A 22,227-nucleotide genomic window follows, 5' to 3' on the forward strand; every position below is an offset into this window, starting at 1 on the left:
ATAATTAAATCTAATTTCAGTTACAACACTATAATATGTAACCTAATTTCGATATTCTTGAAAATGTCAAACACACCAACGACCCGCTGTTATGCAACAGCCATTCTGCAGTTCACATATTGGTCATCAGGCTCTTGACGGTGCTTTACAATAACCCTTGTAAATGTGTATTTTCACTTACATATTGCAGCACATAACAGAAAGAGTCTATAGACGTAGCTGTGCAGTCACCATTTCTATGCGCCATTAGCTGCTTTATTCAGACTCACGAGAGATAGAGGGAGCAGAAAGAAAAGAAAAGATGAGCCTATTACAAGAAAGAGGGGGAGTCGGCTTCCATTTTCACAGCAGAAAACGACTGCACAGAGACAAAAGAAAGAGCAGAACAGCTTTTGAAAATTCAATTTTAAAGTGGCCTACCACAAAAAATACAGCTTTGATTCAAGTATATGAAAACAGAAACTGATTTAAAAATCCACCAAATGAACTTCAGCATAGCCCCCCCACTGCCAAGCAAATCAACAAACGCCCAAACTGTGGTTCAATAATGAACCGCGTCCCTTTCAAACCCACATAATACTGAATGTGTCCATAATGGAAATCACGCTTTTATGTATAAAAGCTGTGATAGAGTACGTTAAAATGATAATGAACACTGAGGCGACCTTAAAAATGGAGAAACCCCGAGTAGAAACATCCACGCTGCAATGCTGTGCAAAAGTCTTGAGCCACCTCACATTTTCAAGTATTCTTCATATTTTCCTAGGAAAACTGGAAATGGGTTCAGTTTGTCATTGAAACGTGGAAAAACATACACAGAAGTAACAGCTTATCATGCAAAAACAGAGTTTGAATAATTTGAACACATTTATTTCTTTAACTAGTCTTCAGGAAGAGTTCTCCAGACTTCTTGGAGGACATTCAAAGCTACTTTGGATGTTGGCTGCCTTGTGTTCTGTTCTGTTGCGATGACTGTAGAAATGGAAACAAATTGTATCGTTGCAAGATGCTGCTAGTAACAAAAGACTAAAGATATCATTTAAAACTGTTTGTCTGTCACGTCTAGACAACACTGAATTATCCTTTGAGTTAGGTGCTATTTTTATGCTTAAATGATTTATAGGTCAGTGTTAAGTGGCTTAACTCTGAAAGACCTTCAGAAAATCAGGAGAACTACTGTTCATGACCACCACAGACTCCTTCAGAGCAGATATAAAGAAATGAAAACATTTTACAGAGTACTATACATTGATGGTTATCTTTAATGTAAACTTTGTATTTACATAACTCAGCTTACTAACTCTAGGTCTGTGATTAGCAGACTGATTTACAGCTACAGGAAATCTTTCTACATTTTGTTCATGTCGGCTTCAAAGGTGGTTTGACAGACAAAGGAGGGAGCAGATAATGACAGAATTTTTTTACTTTGAGGCAACATTTGCTTTACACCACTGAACTTTTGTCAGCATGGATGCTACCGTGCAGTCTAGACTACATAACAAACATAAGAAAATGTGGCACTTTTGACAGCCATTAAGAGCAAACCAGCAGCTGAAGCTCTCCAGAATGTTTCATGGTGAATATCTCAGCAACAGTAATAGGCAGGTCTAGACAGGGTTAAAGTTATAAAGGTAAACTTTAACTAAAACCGCATGATTGTTTAAAAATAGCATTTAATTCATTACAAAAGATATAAATGATAAATATCACACTATGACTCCATCTCCTTCACTTTGTTAATTGATTTCATCTACAGCACAATCACTGACTAGTGTGATAATATGCTTACAAAAAATATGAATTTAATACATTGTATCCCCAATAAAAACTAGTTGGTCAAGGTTCTGTTTAAGCAGCTTGTTGTGTGGAGAGCAGCCGTGCACAAGCAACGACCTAAATCTGGTAAGTGACAGTGGTTCATGACAAGATGGAAGAAGACAAGGCCACTAATGGACCGAAGACCTGTCATCTCAGCACTTCACATCTGACCTACAGAAGCACATTTAAGTTTCCACCAACTTCACTTTTGCAAGTTCAGAGAAGCACTGCCCCGATACAGTACGGTCTAATTGTGTGTGTGCGTTGATCAAAGTGGATGATGGAGACTCAGCTGACAAAACTGGGGCATGATGACGTCCTTATTCAAGACACATTAAAGCTGCTTTGACGTTGTACAGGTCTTCTTTTTGTTTACGGTAGATATTCTGACAGCTGATGGGAAAAACACAGGTGTAATTAATCGCACATCAACAACAACAGCTACTCTGCATTAGATGAGCTAGTTTCTAGTACCTGCTCACTGTCACTACTTTTGCTGACATAATGTGTTCAAGTATAGAAGTTCAAGTACGTATTGATTCTAACACATACATGTTGGAAAATGAGTGAAGAATACAAACGACTTAAACTGTGCTTTGAGCACACCCAACATATCGGGTGTCCTAGCCCAGCTTTCTCAGCATGACCGCTTTCCTTACACAATAGCCTCATAAATATTAGAGGTGGGGAACTAATACAACTAACAGGGCTGAGCATGTAACCCATATCATGCGAGACGACAGAATCTGTGCAGTTTCTCAGCCATCACATGCTCCTTACATATGGCTGTGTGAAGCTTAATCCACTTTACAGCGTCTCATTGGCATACTTATTTATGGCAACGCATTAGCCTTTGCACACAGCTACCAGCTCCTTTCCCTTGACAGGTCACAAATCTCTCTCATTATCTCCAACAAAGATCTTGGCACCATCTAAATTGTATCCCTAATGTTTGAGCACTGGTGGTTTGATATCTCCAATAAAACCAGTTTTCAAACAGTGACGTGGCCTTTAATGATGATTCAGATAGACCTTGTGGAAGAGAGTTGATGGGTTTGCGCTGTTCCTGAAAGCTTAACTGTGATGGACGCAGTCCTATTGTCAGTATTTGAATGGCTTAAAAGAATATCTGAGAAAACATAATAATACGCTTAATAAAAATACGCCCTCAGCGGGTCAACACAAAAAGGAAAGAAAAAGCATTTGGCTGCAAAAGCATAAGAAAGACTTTTTTGTTAGTACTAAAATCCATTCGGTGTGCTGAATATACCAACAAAATTAACTCAGTTACCTCAGTATTAAACTCCCAGCTTTGAGCTTCTGCCTTGAGAAACAGGCTAAAAAGTGCGAGCATTATTCATAATTCTTAACACAACCATAACTTCACATCTTTGCGTACTCTCACTGGTGCAGGTAGAGAAAGTTCCCTGTTTATGCCTGGAATTCCCACTTTTTGGGAACTATATGCACTTGAAACACATTTTTCTCTGGACAGATGCTAATTTTTTAGAAATTATTATTCGTACACAAATATATTAGCATTTTTTTTTTCAAGTTTGCTGCCATTATCCTGTGTACTTTAAGGTTGTGTTTAATTCACATAAATAACTTGTGTTACTTATTTATCTAATTTTCAAATCAAGAGCAGTTCGTCTACAGAAAGTGTGAACACTGCTGATGGTTAACGGTGTTCTCACAGCTGTTTAGACTCTTTTTAACATTCACCACAAGCGTGGTCACTGCTAAACAACTTTCACTATGCTTATATAGTGAATCTCGCTGTGCACTGTATTTTTCCAGAACATTTGTATGTCAAAAGGCTGCCATGTGCTTCCATTTATTCATTAGCATCCCCTTTAACAGACACCTCAGTGACTGAAAGCTGGTCTGAGGTCCCCATAAGTCCACATATCCACAAAAACGTATTCAAAGTTTCTTACAACGTAAATTATCTAGAACATCCAAACAGCACACAGTGACAGAACCATTTCCGCAGTTTATCCAGAGTAGCTGACAGCCGAACATCTTCCTGTGAAAACGAGCCCTTGTATACTATGAAAACCCTTCGGAAACAAAGATCTGAAACAAAGTCTGTGAACAGATAATTGCAGCTATTTCTTTCCTTGACATTTAACTGGATCTTTAGCCTGAGGGTATTCCAACAAGCAGGTTGAAATGGGAGTAACTGTGAGCACAGCTAAGAAATGCAGAAAGTGCGGATGATAATTGATGTATTTCTCCATCTTATATCTTCCAGCACCACAGGAGACCCACAGAGAAAGCCCTGTTGCTCAATTTCCAATTTTAACAATATGCAACTACAGGGCACAGAGAAAAGATGGCTAATTATGGCTTTCATTCAATGTCTGACATCATGAATATCACTGTTTTTTGGAGGCAGCTTAAGCGGCTCACACTTAAGCTCTGAAAGATGGACATAGCCACCCTGACATCACTCGTAGGATAAGTCTCAAAGTGAAGCCTTGAGCTGGTGGTTGTGGTCATCTTGGTGTACTAAGACCAGATGTGATGGGCTAAGGACAGGTGGATCTGACAGTAGAGGTGACATGTACAAAATGAACATGCTATCATTACTTACTCATTAACTCAACACTAGTACTTGAGGTCATACACCCAACTAAGACAGCGTTTGCTAAGGTCGTACATCAAATGTGCCAAACTTTTAAAGTCTGTTTTTCCAATAAAACACTTTAAAAAGAGGTTTAAGGCATTTCTGCATCCTTTTCACATTTCAGACCCAGAACCTCCATCGATCTGTAATAACGTGGCCTCTGCAAACATACAATTTACAATAGCTTTGAGCAAAAACAGATGTAACAAAGACGTTGAAAAAAACAAACAAACAAAAGTGCTTTAATTAAAAAACAAGTACCTGCAAGCTACACGGTTACTGTATGAATTAATGATAAATTTACAAAATAAACAACTAAAGAGGAAACAAATCTTTTGAAGCCTCAGAAAGACACAACAGACACCTGACTGTCATGAAATATTTGTGGATGTATGTTTGTTGAGAAGGGGAGAATAAGAGGTTTGCTCAAACCAAAGGAAAAGCAGCAGAGTTTCATATTATCACCAGTCTCTTGCAGGCCTAACCAGCTGCCCAATTAGGCAGAAAATAGAATCCATTTGGAGGCTTTAGAAGGGAGAAGAGCAGCGAAGGACCATGGAGAAAAGAGGAGTAATGTGCCCTTCCCCCATCTAGGTTAGCAATATAATCTGGTCTCTTCGGCCCAGACTGAAAGTCCAGACTATTGGGTGGACTGGCATTCATGGTCCCCAGAGGATGGCTTGTAATGTTTTTCTTGATTCCTTAACCCAGAGGTATCAAAGATAAGCCTCGGGGGTCATACTCAGCCAGACAAAGACTCCAACCCCGTCCACACTGCTCTTCTTCATGTTTTCCAACATAAGGTCAAAGCAGGCTGTATCTGGCCCACGATGTAAAATGATTTTGACATCCTGCCCTAATCTTTCCAGCTGAAATAATTATGAGGTTCGCACATCTTTGGTTTTGTGCAAAATATCTCAATAATGTACTCTATTGACTACTAAACAAAAGGATGTTTGTATCACCTTCATAAGTTAAAATGACAAGATGAACTCAAAGCACCACCTCCCAAAGGTAGCTGGTAAAATTTGGTCTATCAACAGAGGCCAATGAAAGTTTCTACGAATGGAGACGGGTCTCTCCACTATATGAACGCATAAACTTGCAGAAAGTTCATATTTCTATTATGTTTGCCACATTCTTTTCCAGGACGGTTGGTCTCATTTAATCGCGCTCTGTCACTGTGATTAGTTTCTTTCAATTTTTTAAAAGACACGTAATTATAAAGTAAGCACAACTAACTGTTCTTGAGCCAGTTTTAATTCAGTTAAAATTTGAAAACAGGTTAATCGGAAATGAAAACTCATAAGTAATGACAATTTAAACAGCCATAATTCAAAAAACAAAGAGATCATATAATAAGACAGAACCATTTATGAATCTGTGTTACTTGTTTATCTAAAAAAGGATCAAAGAAGAAGCAAAAACAAACAGAAGGTAGTGAATGGCTGATTATTGTCTTTGAATGCAGCAAAGGCGTTTGTTTTGGAGCGCTGGCATCCTGCAGAATTAGACGCTGAAATAACAAATCAGACGAGGAAGAGATAAGGAGGAGGTGAAGGGGAGGTAGATGAATGTTGGTGAAAGATTAGAGAGGAGGAGGAGGAGGAGGAACTAAAGATGTTCAGGACAAGGGGCAACTACATTTAGACAACTACGAAAACAAAAATCAAGAAACAAGGAAACAGACGCAGGACCAGGGAAAAAAATGGTGACGATTAAGAGAGGACGGAGGTGTGTGGATGGAAAATAAACTATGCATCTCTTTGATGAGTGTGTTTGCTTTTAACCTGTTTAGACCAGATGTGACATGTTTGTATTAAACGATCCGATCACACAATCAAATGGGGAAATTAAGGTTTGACTGAATGATTGATGAATGACCCGGAAAGCAATAGGTGGTGAGAAAATTAATAAGAGATTTTATTTACCTGGTTTTTTAAAACTAGTTTTGTTGATTTGGGTTTCATTTAAACATGGCCATTTCATTGATGGAAAAAATGCATGAATTACTGCCAAACAAGCCAACGCTCTCCTCACCTTTAGCACCCAGTTGTTCTGGGTGCAAATCAATCCAGAATGCTTAACGTGAGTCAGGAAACACTGCAGAGGATGCTACAGTGTAGAAAGCTGCTATCTCAAAGACCAACAGCCTGCTGTGTACACTTTATATTCATTTGCATGGATTAACTGATGAAGCAAAGCACCTTTGCTGCCTCAGTGAGAAAAGTCAACAGGAGATAACTTGAAAAACTGGAAGGAGCTCGTATATATTTGCAACTGACATAAAGATTGAGGGGAAACAAGTTTTCATCATACAATATTGAAAATATTCCTAGAATTCTTATTTGCGGTGCACACATCAATAAGCCACTATTGTGTTGCTCCCATTAGCTGGTAATATGTGACAAAGCCAGTGTTTCATGTAGGATTCTTCTCATTAAAATATAATAACTGAAACTAAAGGCGCCTGCACAGGGAAGGCTTTTCCACCGATTTTACCAAGTACCTGAGCTTCTCTTGCATCTCTGTTTGAAGCAACTCTGGAAAAGGAAAAAGGGGGTTTATATTAAACAGTTCTGTTTTCTATTTATCTGTCACATCACTCGACAAATCAAAGACACAAACACATTTCCATCTGCTACAGAGCATATTGATGCTTTAGGAAAACTAAATTACCTAAGCTAAAACTTGTTGGATTGCAGCATCTGCAACCTAATCAAACTGCATGTGGAGCCCACGCAAACACGAGGAGAACATACAAAGTCCATACAGAACTAGTCAGATGGTGGAGTTGAACTCAGGACTTTCTTGTAGTGAGGCAAGAGTGCCAACCACTATTCCACCGTGCTTTTGATGACTAAAATATAAAAGTTGCCGTCTTTTTTTCTACTGACAGTTGCTCCAAACACTTTACAAAGCATCTTAGTTTCCTTAACATCAAATGCAAAATTTGTTGCATTTTCATGAGAAACAGGGAGCACAGAAGCTAGTTGTACAGTTCCCTGATCAAATGTTTGCATTTAACCTTACTGCACAAGCAGATTAGTTGGGATTGAATCACTTCCAACTCATCCTGCCACGAGTCTCGTTTATATTCGCTGACCAAAGTCGCCGTACATTACATCAGTTTTTGTGCTCGTACATTCGTTTTTATTTAGTTATCGTCGTGTTTCTGTCAGGAAACAAAGGTTGTTGACAAAAAGTATGACGAAACTTACACTGATGGCACAAAGCAGCTTAAAAAGTTGTAGACTTTTAACTCAGAATAGCCATCTCAAGCAACACATGAAAGCAGGGAGAGTGAATCAAACGAGGTAAAGCTGTGGGTCCTAAAACAAAAAGAACGAGTTCAAAGGTTTATAAAGCCTTCATAAAGCACAGAGCTGACAAGGGCAATGACCGGCGACCATTCTCTCTATTTATCATCAGGAACAACCCCTTTCACAAGTGGTCCTGTGATCTATTATTCATATAGAAAATTGGATCGTAGCAGCTTGAAAACAGCATGAGCCAAGATTTAAGGAGGCCTAATCATCTGTGACAAAAGCAGTAACCTCAGAGCTGAAAAATAAAGGCACAACACAAGAACCAAAAACTGCAGTTTCCAGTATCCAAAAAAAGTCAACCCTGATTAAACTCTTCAAACGGATATCTGCATGAGGAAGGGCACACAGTCTGTGTTCTTTGGTACTTTCTTCTGATCTGGGTTAAAAAACAAACAGTAAATATGCTATAATGTGTAATTAGGTGCTAATGGAGCTTTGCTTCCATTCTGGTTTCCACCTGGAGACCACATGTAGTATTGAGTTTTATTAACTCATTCACTGCCAGCCATTTTCAAATCAGGTAACTCCCCACTGCCAGGGTTTTTGAGCATTTTTACTCATTTTTGAAGAGCCACAGAAAACTGTGTTTTATGATCATATAAACGCTGAACCTACCAAAATGAAGAACAGACTCTCTTCTTTCATCCAAAAAAAAAAAAAAGCTTGATTCTACCATTTTCCATTCTTTAGTAATCAGCTGTAGAAGAGAGGTGGGTTCCACCAAAAATGCCTGTTTTGACCAAAAAAAGGGAGAAAACGAGCTTTTTGTGAAAAATACATTTCAAGCAGAAAAGTGCCTTTGACACTAATATTTCTTGCTTTGTGACACCTCTAACATATAAAATAGTTTTTCACTTCTATAAAACAGAAATAACACTGAGAAAGGTTATGTTTTATCAAAACTATTTATTTACAAATATATGAAAAAATAAAATTCACTGACAAGCTGCCCGAGGTTGTATTCTGGCCCCTCCCATTGAAAAACGTAATTGACGTCTATAGACGTCAATGGCAGTGAATGAGTTAATAACTCAGGATTATCAGGACAAAAGCTGCGACCAAAAACTAGCAGAGAAAAAAGCATAAGTGTAACATATACAAAGACAACATAAGCAGGACTTATATGAATACAGTTTTTACATGTTGAGATGATATCAGTCCACTAATTAGAGCAGATTAAATCCATCGCTGAATATGAGCAAGGTCTAATTCTGTGCTCTCGCTGGTATTACCTTTCATCCTGGAAGTGGAAAATAAACCTCCTGGTTTTGTGTTACAGTGGGTGGACAGCTACATTAATTGACTTCAACAGTAAATTGCATCATAGCACAAACTTTTGCCTAGTAACATATGCAAGACAGAGTCGAATCATCTCATCCTTCATTTGTATGTATACTCTGTATTCTTCTTCTTAATCTATACAGTCTGACATGTCCTGTACTTATGGATGCGCCTTGCTAGCCAAGCTAAAACTGCACAAACAAAACTGAAACAAAACATTCAAAATGAAATCAAAACGGATGACACGAAAAGCAAGTAATAACACATGACAATGCCTCAGTGTGGTCTGTAATAAGGTGGTAAAACTCTTGCTATCATCATAAACGTAACCTAAGACTCGTAAGGCCTATAGGAATTATTCCACCGTGTTTTCCAGTCCGAATTGATCTATTCCCAACACAGAACAGCCATCGACACGTCAGACATGGAGCTTTTTAATCACCAGAGCAATCAGCTAAAGTTCTTTCTCGAAAACCGGCAGGTGGTAACCAGATATGAGCACTCAACATCGAAGTTGGAAACTACCCAGGAGAAACTGAGTGACACCACAGCAGGAGGAAAATGGGACATGCCGCAGCTATTATCGCCATCTTTTTATCACAATTGCTTCCCTTACGCTGTTCTCTTCATCTCCCACTTCCTTCACCTGTCAGCGCTCTCCCTCCCACTCTTCGTATTTGTGTGTCCCACACCACCACCACCACTCCTCACTCACACACATACACATACACTCGCATGAACAAATGAGTCACTGACAGTTTGTGAGAAAGGGTTTTCAGCATAGTAAGGAAGTCAGAGATCAAGTGATTGAAGGATAGGCCACGCAGTGGATGATGCAGTGCAAATTAGAGCTGAATGAGACAAAAAAAGAGGGGAGGGGAAAGAGGAGTATCAGGAAAATGGAGCCAAGAGGAAGCGGCAGACAACTGGAGACACAAATAAATGTGTAAATATAAATTGAGGTTATCAGGGGAGAAGAAAGCAGGGAGATGAGGCAGTCTGACAAATTATGTTCCAGCTCAGAGATCTAATCAGATATCTGGAGGCTAAAGCAGAGATTACCACATTCCCTTCTGACTCCTTCCACCAAACGACGTCACCATCCAAATCCTTCCATCAGTCCAACCTCCCCATCACCCTCAGGGAGAAAGTTCCCAGCCCCCCACATCCCATTTCCACCTGCAAAGACACACTTTGAAGTGTTTATTGGCGGGTAGGTCACTGATCAAGTGCCGCAGCAGGGCTTAGCCCATACTGCTGGGTGCCTTTCAAGAACTCAGTGTTGCTTTGCTATGTTTATAAGGGTTAAATCCAGAAACAGGTGCTGTGCAAGCCAAACAGTAAGAGGTGTATGATAAGATAAAATAAAATAAAATAAAAATTCAGCCTATTCTGAACTGCCTTCATAAAGCAGTGTGTGGATTGATCTTTGCAAATAAAAGTGCAACAATATCTTTGTGAGATACAATATCTTTTGTTTGGACAGTTTTAGCAAGGAGGAAACTCCATCCTATAGTTTCTCCTGCAAATGACGCTACCCACAGGCACAGCTAGAGGTAAATCTCCTTCATGGGGGCTTGCAGTTATGATAAATAACGTTTAGTGCAGATAAAACTGAATCGAATAAAACTGCAAGTTGAGAAAATTAATCATCCTAATTCGTTACACCAGAAACCTTTTGCCTTTCCCATCTAAAGATATTTGTACAGGCTCTAGTTGAGGCGAACTGGTAATTCCAGTTTTACTCTTTTCCTATGCATTATGCAGGTGTTGCATTTTCTGTTCTCCCCCTCAAGTCAGAAGGTCACAGCCTCATCCCTACTCCTGCCAATGCCCGTGTCCTTCCACAGAAATGCATTTTATTTAAGTACTATTGAATGAGACACTGAAGCTCAACCTCCCCACTGTGAAATGCTCTGGATAAGAGCACTAACTTAAGTGCCTAAAATGGAAATGTAATGTAAATTACACTGATGCTGAAATTGATGAGGTGCCTGTGCTGCAGTGTACAGCAGCAAAAGCAGCCTCTGCGTCTTCCCGAGGGTGTTTAATCTATGACTGATGGATGTAAGACGAAGACAACGATTGTAATTATCATCATCATCTTTGTAAAACATTCATCATTACCATCATCAACATAACCGTTATCTCGCTCTTTCACCAACCAGCCATTATCATAACCATAATCACTCACGTGCACATCCATACAGAGTCCAATACGTGTGTGTGTGTGACAATACACACACACAAAAAAATCCTGCAAGCTCATGATCAGCGATATTCATGTGTCTTTAAATGCAACACCAACAAACATGCACAGCTATCTGCACATGCTCAAAGATCACATTAATACATATGGATGTACTATCTCATCTGCACAGGGAAAGCAGTCCAGCAATGCAGATTAAGCCTCCGGCTAATCAGAGCTGCTCACGTGGAGCAGGTCTGGATGTAGGGCATGCCGGCTCAGTAGCCATGAGTCTTCCTAGCTATATCCAGTGGATAACACAGAAATTAAAGGTGTTAACACAGTTCCCAGTTTGCATGTCTCTGGGGGATAGCAGTCCATTGAAGGCAGCTGTGCACACATCTGAAAGAGTTTCAAGGACGTATCAAAGATTCACAGATGCGCTGATTTATATAGTTTATATACATTAAAGTCTTTGAGAGAAGCAAGTTAAACAAGGTTTATGTAACTGCTATTTCTGTAATTGAGACTCTGCTTGAACAGGCTTGAAGATGAGCATACGCAAAGTAGATAATAACAAATATAATTAATGAACTTTAATGAACTGCAGTAAAATTAATGGACTTAATGATAATTACATATTACTTTTAGAGATGCATCCCTTGTAATCAGATTAACAGTCGATGTGGTCAGTTAACTAACAACCGTAATCTGTAATTTATCACCATCAACAGTATTTTCTGGGATCATTTTTAAGCATTTTCTGGCCTTTGTTACAGTTTAAAGTGGACTTGAAAGCTGAGAGAGAGCAGGGGGAAGACACAGGGCTGGAGCAGATGGCAGCATGGAAACGGTATCATCACTTTAACTTAGCTTTGAGTGCACTACAAAGCAGGTAAGGTTATATTTACTTACCGATGTTTTGAGTGTCTAGCATTGTTGTGTCTGCATTATCGTTGCTGTTTATCTGCTGACATTTGAGATCTGTTTTATTAGTTCCAGTTGCCATAAATGGCAAAGCAAGCTTTGTAGCTCAAGCAGTTTTAACTAGCTATGGTCTGTTTAAAAACTTCTCAGGAAAAGAAGCCTGTAAATTTAACTGCAAAACAGCTTTTCAACCCAGGAGAGTGGAGCAGCAATGACCAGTGGACCCAATCCGAGCCTCCCTGTTACCCAACTAATAGGAAAAAAAAAGAAAAAGAAAAAAAGAGCAACACTATTTCTCATTTCTTATGGTGTGTACAGTCTACACCTCATCTCCATCACACCCTCTTCTAATTATCTTGAGCTCAAGAAATACACAAGACCTCTGAAGCAGGCAGAACCTTCTGCTGAATAAAATTACCTCTGATGGCTTAGAGTGCATACGCGCACACACACACACACGCACACACACACACACACACACACACACACACACACACACACACACACACACACACACACACACAGCCTCGCTGCTTGCAAAAAATATATTTCATTCATAATTTAATGCCGTTTTGTGGAAAAAGAGCAACAGTGTGAGGGACAGACGAAAGAAGAGAACAGTAGATGTTTCCAGTCAGATTAGGATAACTGAGTTTTCAGCACTGCAATTATAGGTGCAGCATTTGGCTGATCAAAGAGACGTGCTCCTCTTGTATGTGCAGATACTGTATATCTATTGAATCTATATGTGAAACGGCTAACGCGGACTGGAGACACCAGCTCTCAACTCCAGCATTTTCCATTGGACTCACTTCAAACTACAGGATGCTACATTTGTTCTTGATGCCTGGATTGTGTTTGAGTTTATGGATGGACGCACAGATGTAGGCATCTGTGCATCTACTTTGCAGTTTTGTCAGTTTGCCGTCCCCCCTGTTCATGTTATCTTTGTCTCATCTGGGAAGTTGTATGAGTTTAAAATTATGATGCATTAGTATCAAATTGCTGTGGAGGTGGAAAGATCCCAAGCATTTTGTCCTGGACTTCAGCAGCACTAGAATCAATGAATAGAAAATTAATAGGTGAAAGAGGATTAAACCAGTAAAGGAGAAAAATAGTAATTGGAGGAAAAGTAAAACAGCAAGACTGATGAAAAGAAAAAGAACAACAGATAGATAATAAAGCAAAGGAGAGGAAAGCAGAAAGAGCAATTTTTAAAAAGAGATTTGGAAAGGAAGATGATGAGGGGCTATATTCAAAAACTTTGAAGTGAACGGTGCATTTGTTGGACTATTTCCAGCTAAAACCCCAAGAAAAAAAACAACTTAAGAATCTTCTTGCCTTTGGAGTTACAAAAGTGGTGTTTAAAAAGCTCCTTTTATGCAACTTTTCTCCTTCTTTTGATGTAAACTGAGGTGTAACTTCCCATTTTCAGCATTTTGGTTGGAAAGGTCCCAGACTAGCTTTCGCAATTATATGTCACAGCCCATGCAAATTTACTGAAGTTATTGCTTTACTGAAAAAAAGTCAGCTCATGATGATAATACCCGTTTCTGCTTTGTTAGCAGATAAAACTTTATCATAGGTAAATGCTGCTGTGATACAAAGACCATATCTTTCATCTACACCACAGGTATGACGCCTCATAATCAACAAACTGAAAGCTCCCATCAGACAGCAGCAAGCTTCTCAGCAGGACTACTTTAGAGTGTCTGACAAGAAATAACATAAAATACTTTTGAGCTAAATGGCACAAGGCTTTTATCTTTTATTGTATGTGAGCAAAAAATGAGCTATGGCGCCTAACCTAAGGCTAAAAGCTTCCCAGCTTCACTCTTGTCACACTTTGCCATGAAAATGATGTGTTAAAAACTTTATTGCAAAAAGAGGCATAGTATGGCACAGTCGTAGTGTGCAGCACGTTGCATCATCTGATACCTCACAGATTGCACAACAGACTGCAAGAGAACAAATATGATTGTCAGAATGTCCCAATGCAATGCATGCGATGAATTTGTTATTTCTCTATAGCCCCTGCTCTCATACCCTGACCCATCATGACACATCTTTATTACATCCTATTAGATTAATTTGTGGAACTGCATTGAAAACAACAACACTTATTTTATCTGGCCTAAGTAATATCTCCAAAAGGCACAGTAACTTTTTTTGAATTGAAAGATCAATAGGGTGTTATGTCCCTGAACATTTCTTGGTCAGGACCCGTAACTAGGCAACCAGTGAAGAATCCACAAAGTTAGTGCTTTCAGCAATGACAAAGGTGCGCCATTAGTTTTGCAGGTATTTGGTTGCCTGGGTCCACACGTTTTAATCCGTCTACTCTGATGTATCTGGCATTGTTAAATGTAACAGCAGTCTCTCCATTACAAAAAAAAAAAGAAAAGAAAAAACAGTCCAATGAAAGCCGCAGACAAAAAGTGGCGGACCAATTTACCAAACCACTGACACCGCCATCTCCAGAGGCAAATACCTTACATTTAGTTCTAAGATGTCTTTCCCAGAGTGTTTGTTTCTTCTACTTTTCGCTGACAGCCTTGTTGCAAGCACAAGGATCCCATAACACACAAGCAGCCAGCACAGACACTTCTTTGGAGGAGAGTTCCTCATCAGCCTCTGACTGATGCTCTTTTCACAACACAATGCTGGTCCAGGATACACAGGTAATGAAAAGCACAGACGTTCACGCGCACACAGAAATCACCGCTTGTGCTCGCTGCCGGTGTGCAAACCATGCGTTCTCTCATTCTCTTTTAATAGCCTCTATTGTTGGGATTGTGTGGGAGCGAGTCAGTGATTTGCCACGGCCGGTATAATTCTCTCATTATGAGTTCAGAAGGGGAAAGTAAAGGGACGGAATGATGGAAGAATAAAGGCCCAGAGGCGCACAAAGAGCAGAACCCAACTTATAATGGAGCAAATCCATCAGTCTCTCTCTTCATCTCTGTCTGTCTGTCCAATGGCCGTACCACACTTCAGATGGAAGTCATTTTAGAAATCTTGGAGGGGGGAAAAAGGGGCTCTGAGGACATGCAAAGACGAAAATGGAGTACAAGTAGGCTTACCCCTGTCATAATGGTATGCAATCTGGCAGGGGGAGTGAGACAGATATGCAGGCTGAAAAGGAGGACAGTGAGAATGAAGCAAGGAGGCAGACGCGCTATGAGATGCGATGGTTAGATCAGCGCTTCCACCTCTCTGGATGGGTTTAGCAGCAGTATAGAGCTCCTAGCGAGCTTATTTTCACCACAAGGTTGCCGTGACCTAACTCGGGCTCAGGCTTCTGAAATCCCATTCACTCTCCAAGCCTTACAAAAGCCAGCTTTGGCTATGGCTCATTGCTCGCATCATTGGTTCAATTTTGCAAGCATATGAGTGTGTGCGCGAGTGCAACAATGAAGGAAAAAAAGACCCAAAAAAATCTTTGCACTCGCTTGAGGGTAATTTAAAGAGACCCCTGCCATTTCCTCATGATACCCTCAGGTCTTTAAGACTGTTGGCTCAGTGTTCAATCACCACAACAGCCTCACCTTAACAACAATGACTCCAGTAACCTTGGCCATCCATTAACCTGTCTAAGAACAAAAGCCGTTTCCACAGGGAGCCATTAGACGAATATAGCTCTGTGAATGGAAGTATCCAATACACCAGATGGGTTGTGCTTTATACCAGCTCCAGGGCTGGACAGTAGTCTCTCAGAGATCATTTTTCAGATGGAGAAATTAGGCTAAATTAGCACAACACATGGAAAATGCTCAGCTTCAATACTGGAGTCCATCCATAAGTCCGCAACTGCAGGTGGATGCTAATAATTGCCTGCAGCGCTGTACATGCCTGTGTGCGGTTCACCTACTTTTAACCAACCATTACATCGCATTCAGTTGAAAGCGTGGGATTCCCACAGGCAAAAAAAAATATCTTTAGACTCTCGTAAAGACTACGACTTTTTTTATTGTTTGTTGAACAATATATCCAGAAACGAGAGGCTCAAACTGGGTGTAGTGCTTAACAGTCTGTAATTATTTCTTGCAAAAAATAACAACAACCTGCCTTTATGGGAGCACAATTACAAAGCAGTCACCCGAATATAAAAGTTACCAACTGCATTGAACGACTCACTTCACCCAACACTGCACAGCAGTTTGAATGTGGGCCACTTTCCACTGAGCATTTTACTAGCAGCAAATGATAATTCTAAATTATTGCCATCATGTGTTTGGTGGTACATTTATTACTGTGCATGCATAATGCAGAATAAAGGCACTGCCCCGTGCGCCGTGAAGCTGCGAGCGGGTAGGAGAGAAATTAAAACAATGCGTCTCATTTGCCTTTGTCGCGCATCAGTCCTGCTGAGAGGACGGAGACAGTCTGGCTCAAAAAGATGTCACACAGCTAAAAGTTTGAGTCCTGAATTGGGAATTTACATCTATTATGTATAAGTTGAGCCAAGCTGAGATGGTAGCCAGTCACTCCTGCCTATCCGTTACAGCTAAGGATGTGTCACCTGTCTCTTCCTGTCCCATATGGTTTTCACTGACTAACATTACAGCTGTACCTCCTGGCTACAGAGCAGATAATACCAGTGTGTACACACATGCACTTTTCTGTCTGACAGGTGTATTTGTGCAGCGTGAAGGAGGTGTCCACTGTAGCAGCACTTGTGTGTGTGTGTGCGCATCAGTTTTTGTCTCATCTCCAATAGTGCAGGTTTGTGTAAACACCTGAGCAGGCAGGTGTGTGTGTGTGTGTGTGAGTTTGTCTGTCTGATGAAGCTCAACCATGGGACTTAATGTCTGAGTATGTGTGTGTTTCTGTCTCACATGGGGGAAGCAGGGGACAGCCACGGCGAGAGAGCTGAGGTGTAACACCTTGTTAATGTGACAGACACAGTAAAACAGCCACAGAGGGAATGAGGTGCCGTTGTCTACTTTGCTCGATAACTTGACAGATACAAGAAGCAGCAGCAGTTCGGTTTGTTAAGCTGCTCTCGAGTCCAGTTCCCAACACACCTTACTTAGATAAGTACCTGGCCCAGAGCTCTGGAAACACTATTTTAGTTAAGTGGAGTTGCTTTATTATTATCGGTGTAAACGCTTAAAGTTCTGACCAAACTTGATTGCAAACTCAGAAATGGCAGGCTCGAGTGGGAAGCGCAGTGAGCATTCTGGGACTTATTTAGGTCTGCAACAGTTCTGGCAGGGCACCAATCGATGACGAGGGACACACAGCCATCTTGGAGCACAGACTGCCCCCCAAAAAAAGCGACAGCTAGCCTTTTATTTCTTGGCGTTTCTAGACAAACCTTTTCTAAGCTTAAAGAGCAACTCACAGGTTGAATTTGTCACAGGATTTATACTCGTATGTATGATTGCAGAAGCTCAGTAACTTTATGTTCCTGAAGATGGAGTTCAGATGTGATGATGATGAAGCCAGGACCATGTTAGATTGATATCCGGTACAGACGCCCACCATGTACCAACATTAGAAATGATCCCAGATTCATCGGATAATTAGTTTCAACAAAAATGTGAACTATGCGATTTTTTTCCTGATGTATGCCAGCTTCTACCTTAGTCATCTCCCACTCTTTCTGATGAGGCACAGTATTGATTTATGTGGTCAACGAATCCCAGCTGAAGCATTCGTTTCTGTTATGGACTGTTAGAGTTGTTACAGTTTTGTATTTTCTGACCTTTTTACTTTTTGTTTCCGCGGTGGATTTACTCGTTTCTGTTCAGTTTTTATTAATTTCAGTGTATTTTTTTCTAGTACTCTTGTATGGCAGGCACAAACCAATGAAAACAGATTTTTAGGTATTAAAAAACTTTCAAACAAAACAATTTGAATAAAAACAGATGATGAGCTATTAATGCTCACGTGAGCGAATGTGTAATTATTTCAGAGCTTTCTCATTTTGTTCCTTCGCTCTGTGCCTCCATGAACTTTTAACTTCTTGTTCTGTCCATTACTTCCTTCCACCGTTTCTATTCCAATTAAAACGTTATTTTTGTCTTATAACTACAGCAGTCTGTACATCAGACATCAAAGTCAATGTTTAAATCGGTATATTTTGATGAAATGACTCGTTTTGCCTGGTAAACACAACGCGTGGCTCAGACAGAGATATTAATGTGGCTGTGTGTACCTGATAGACGTGGTAGGCGTTGGCAGCTCTGCCTTGCAGGAACACAGAGGGGATCCATACGTTGATGAGAGCGCGATGAGCCCTGAGTGACACAAACAACAAACAGTTCTCACCGCCGTCTTCATTATCATCATCATTATCCCGAGCAGCGGCAACATTAACAGTATGTCAGCACTGTGTTTGGACAGCTACCATTGTTTGCAGTTCACTCTGGTAAAACACCTGAAAATCTAATTTAGTTGTAAACTCAGAGGAAACAGTGCAAAGGGAGAAAAAGGGGTGAGAGACATCAAACTATGAGAGGATAGAAAGGGGTGAGAGAAAGATGCGTTGGACGGGGGATATAGAGAAATGTTCTTACGTCTCAAAATCTGACAGGCTAGGGTCATCTGACGTCTGGCTTAAATCACCTGGAACCTGGAAAAAAAATGAATGAGAGGAAGAACGCTAAAGAGCAGGGAACAAACAAAAGGAGGACTTTCATTTCAAATACAGGACAAACTCCTGCACAAATATGTTATCAGATACGCACAAAAAAACACTGAATCCATCTACCAGTGATCCCTACACCAGTGTGTTCCCTGTGTATGTATTCATCAAGCATGCATGCCTCCAGGTTGGTGAAGTAACCACATTAAACGTGCTACATGTTGGCCTTGTGGATGAGAAAGAGTATGTGTGTACATGGCCGTGGGAAAGAAAGGAGACAGCAACTGCCCCTGCCCAACAATATGTATCAACATGCGAAACGAATAACCAAGATATACACAGCATACCCATGCATCCATACACGCAGGATGTTCCTGCAATTCATACATACAGTGTGTAATCACTATGTAATCAATCTTAAACTTCTAATACTATTCAATTTACTGCTATTGTGCAATGTCCAAACACTCAGACAAATTACATTTTGATGCTTTGGCAATTTTGTCTCTTGACACTTTCATGCCAATAAAAGCCTCGAGAAATGAAGTCAATCGAATTGAGAAAGAGAGTGAGTGTACTTGTGTTACTCATGTTGTGTGTGTGTGTGTGTGTGTGTGTGTGGGAGGGGGGGGGGGGGGGGGGGGGGTGTCTAAATCTGTTTAGAAAATCATGTTGCCGGGATAAAGCAAGAGCCCGTAACAAAAATCATCAAATTTCACGGTGCGACAGCTTGGTTTTGATAAGGTTATGGTTGGGTGAGTAGTGCTTATATCTAAGGTTAGGGTAAGTCTCCAGGGAATCAATGCAAGTTAATGTAATGTCGCCTGAAGTGTTGGGAATATGATAGCTTGTGTGTCTTCCCCCAACCTGTCTCTCCCAGAGCTGGCATGTCAGCTATTCAGATTTCCCAGAGAGCCTATCTAAACCTGAGCAAAAACACTGTCACCACAGCCAGTGCAATTGGGCCGCCAGCCTCCAGGCTTTCATCAAACACACACACACACACACACACACACGCACGCACGCACGCACGCACGCACGCACGCACAGAGAGAAGGTAATAGATGAGCAAGACCAAGAAAGGGATCAGTGAGGCAGCGACCCTGGTTTGGCTGTCTGCAGCAGCTCTGAGTTGTAGCAAGCACGGAGCACTTAGGAAACAGAGATGGACATGCACAAAACACACACACGCCCACAGGAGTCCAGTACAGCAGGGCTGAAGCTCAGGGATAAGAGCTCCTATCTGCTACCTGGGGCTCCCTTCACTGAAGCTATACCAACTCAAACTGTGGGCAGGCTGTGTGTGTGCACGTCTAGACAGCTTTAGGCTCTCCAGAGCATGACCAGACGTTGGTAATCTGTGCGTTTTTCTTGTTAGTGTAGAAAGTAGTGAGAAAAAGTAGCTCTGTCTGTGTACTGTCTAACAAGAACAATGGATACTTAGTATTAACATCGATAGCCATCAAGATCAGGAGAAAGTCTCCCGGAGAAAATCAAATCTCACCAACAGAAAATAAGAAAGAAGATAACTATTATTGACGCTGCCGACTGTTGGGGAAAATGAACCGAGGGATGGACAAACAAACAGGACCAAGTAGAAATGAAAATCAAACAGAATCAGTGGGCAAGTCAAAGAAGAGAAAAGGAGAAAACCCGCAGAGAAATCAGACGAGACAGGATGCGTCTGTTGCTGTGTGCCACTCACCGGTCCTCTCAGGTCAATGAGCTCCTGTCTCATCTGGATTATGAGGTGGTCTTTGGCCATGAGCAAACGGTACAGGCGCTCATTAAACTCTATCAATTCACCATGCATCTCAGCCACCTAAAAAACACACACACACACACACACACACACACACACACACACACACACACACACACACACACACACACACACGAAGAAAACTTGAATTAATCAAACCGTGGACCACTCTTCTGCAGGACACAATTATGTACAGTGTAAAATCATTTAAACATCATTGTAGGAGTCAGAAAACAAAAAATTAATTGTCAGTTTATATGAAAATCACACAAAAGGCAAACACACTCCAGTTAAGACATAATGGATAAGGACAGCAGGACAATTTCCAACAGAGATAGGAATGATGGAGGGAGAGGAGGTGAAATTTGTTCCCATCCTATGTGTTCTCCTTCCTCCCTGCTATTCAAATGTCATGAGCTCTAACTAACCTTGACACAATGTTATTCCGTGTGTGTGCGTGCGTGTGTTCATGCAAATACAGCCAAGCTATCCAGTGTGTCTGTGTGTGTGTTCCCCAGCCTGTCTGCCTAACCAGGCTGGACGCTGTGGACAGGTCTCTGTCAGGAGACTGACAGCTGTGACACACACTGTGCTGTATGGAGGACACCTGCTGTCACAGCCACTTGGAAAGAGCGCCGTTGCCGGCTGACAGGTGAGCTGAGCATCAGTGTTGCTCCAGTGCTGACCTTCATACATTAACTTTATCCCATCGCATTTAGAAGCCACACACTGCCATAAAGAAGAGGGGAGATTTCTCGAGTAATAAAGACAAGAGTGTTGACGACGATATTAAATCTGTGGTTCCCTGAATATTTTACAAAATAGCTTTATGCCAAAGTCGGTTTGTGTTCTCGTACCAGGCAAGGTATATGAAAACTGCAATATTACCAAAGGAAAACAGTGAAAAGAGCAACAGGAAAGGCTCATTTCAAACAAAGGTGACAGTGAAAGTAGCCAGAAAATGTTTTTAACCAAGAAAAATGAAATATTGCAGCTTTATTTATAGAGTATGTGTGGCACTGAAAAACATTTACACAGTAGTTCTGATGCTGGTTGGCTGCGGTCTTTGCTGGCTGTGAGGACAACAACTCTGTTTCTCATTTAAGTTTTTCTTCAACTAGGTGAAATCGACTGAGGTTTAGGGGTGGGTTTTAATAATCGATTCATCGATTAAAAACGATTCTGGCTTGGAGAACGTGATATCGATTCATTAAAATCCTGAATAGATTTTTTTATATAAATTTATTTTGCCCGAAAATTTCAGAATCTCAGGTGAAACGTCACAAAATTTTGACAACCACCAAACATTTAAAACAGTAAATGAGAGCAGGAACACGGCTTCTGCACAAAGACGTAAACACAAAGCGCGCATCAGACTTAGTGAGATGTCGCCTTTCTCACCCGACGGCACGGACACGCTCGGGGCTGAAAGCCAACAGCTCGCTGATTCCGATGTTTCGGCGGGTCCGCGCTTTGTGTTCATGCCCTTTTTGCGCTGATTCTAAAGCTGTTAGTTTTATCTCTCTCCAAACAATATTGACCGAACCAGCAGCAAAAGAAGATCCAAACTAAGCTTCACATAAACATCGTCATGAATTCACTCTGACTTTTGCTGTTTTGCTGCCACCACAATAAAATCACACTTCATGCACAGCTCGCTCTCTCTCTCAGTGTACTTCAAGAACAGTTTCCCGTCTA

General features: G+C 40.8%; 1 protein-coding gene across 2 annotated transcripts in view; it reads right to left on the reverse strand.

Moving 5' to 3' along the window:
- snx29 (sorting nexin 29) overlaps window positions 1–22,227 on the reverse strand; it is a 141,712-nt gene that overhangs the window by 23,907 nt on the left and 95,578 nt on the right. The window contains exons 16-19 of one of the 2 annotated variants that reach the window (XM_082543240.1): window positions 20,473–20,589; window positions 19,115–19,141; window positions 18,700–18,755; window positions 18,339–18,420 (exon numbers count right to left, since the gene is read on the reverse strand). In XM_082543240.1, coding sequence (XP_082399366.1) covers window positions 18,339–18,420; window positions 18,700–18,755; window positions 19,115–19,141; window positions 20,473–20,589 — 282 coding nt within the window. The remainder of the gene's footprint in view (window positions 1–18,338; window positions 18,421–18,699; window positions 18,756–19,114; window positions 19,142–20,472; window positions 20,590–22,227) is intronic. The other variant, XM_082543241.1, reaches the window with a different exon arrangement.

This window comes from Aulonocara stuartgranti (genome assembly GCF_965226115.1).
Source record: "Aulonocara stuartgranti genome assembly, chromosome: 8".
NCBI classification, from domain to species: Eukaryota; Metazoa; Chordata; class Actinopteri; order Cichliformes; family Cichlidae; genus Aulonocara; species Aulonocara stuartgranti.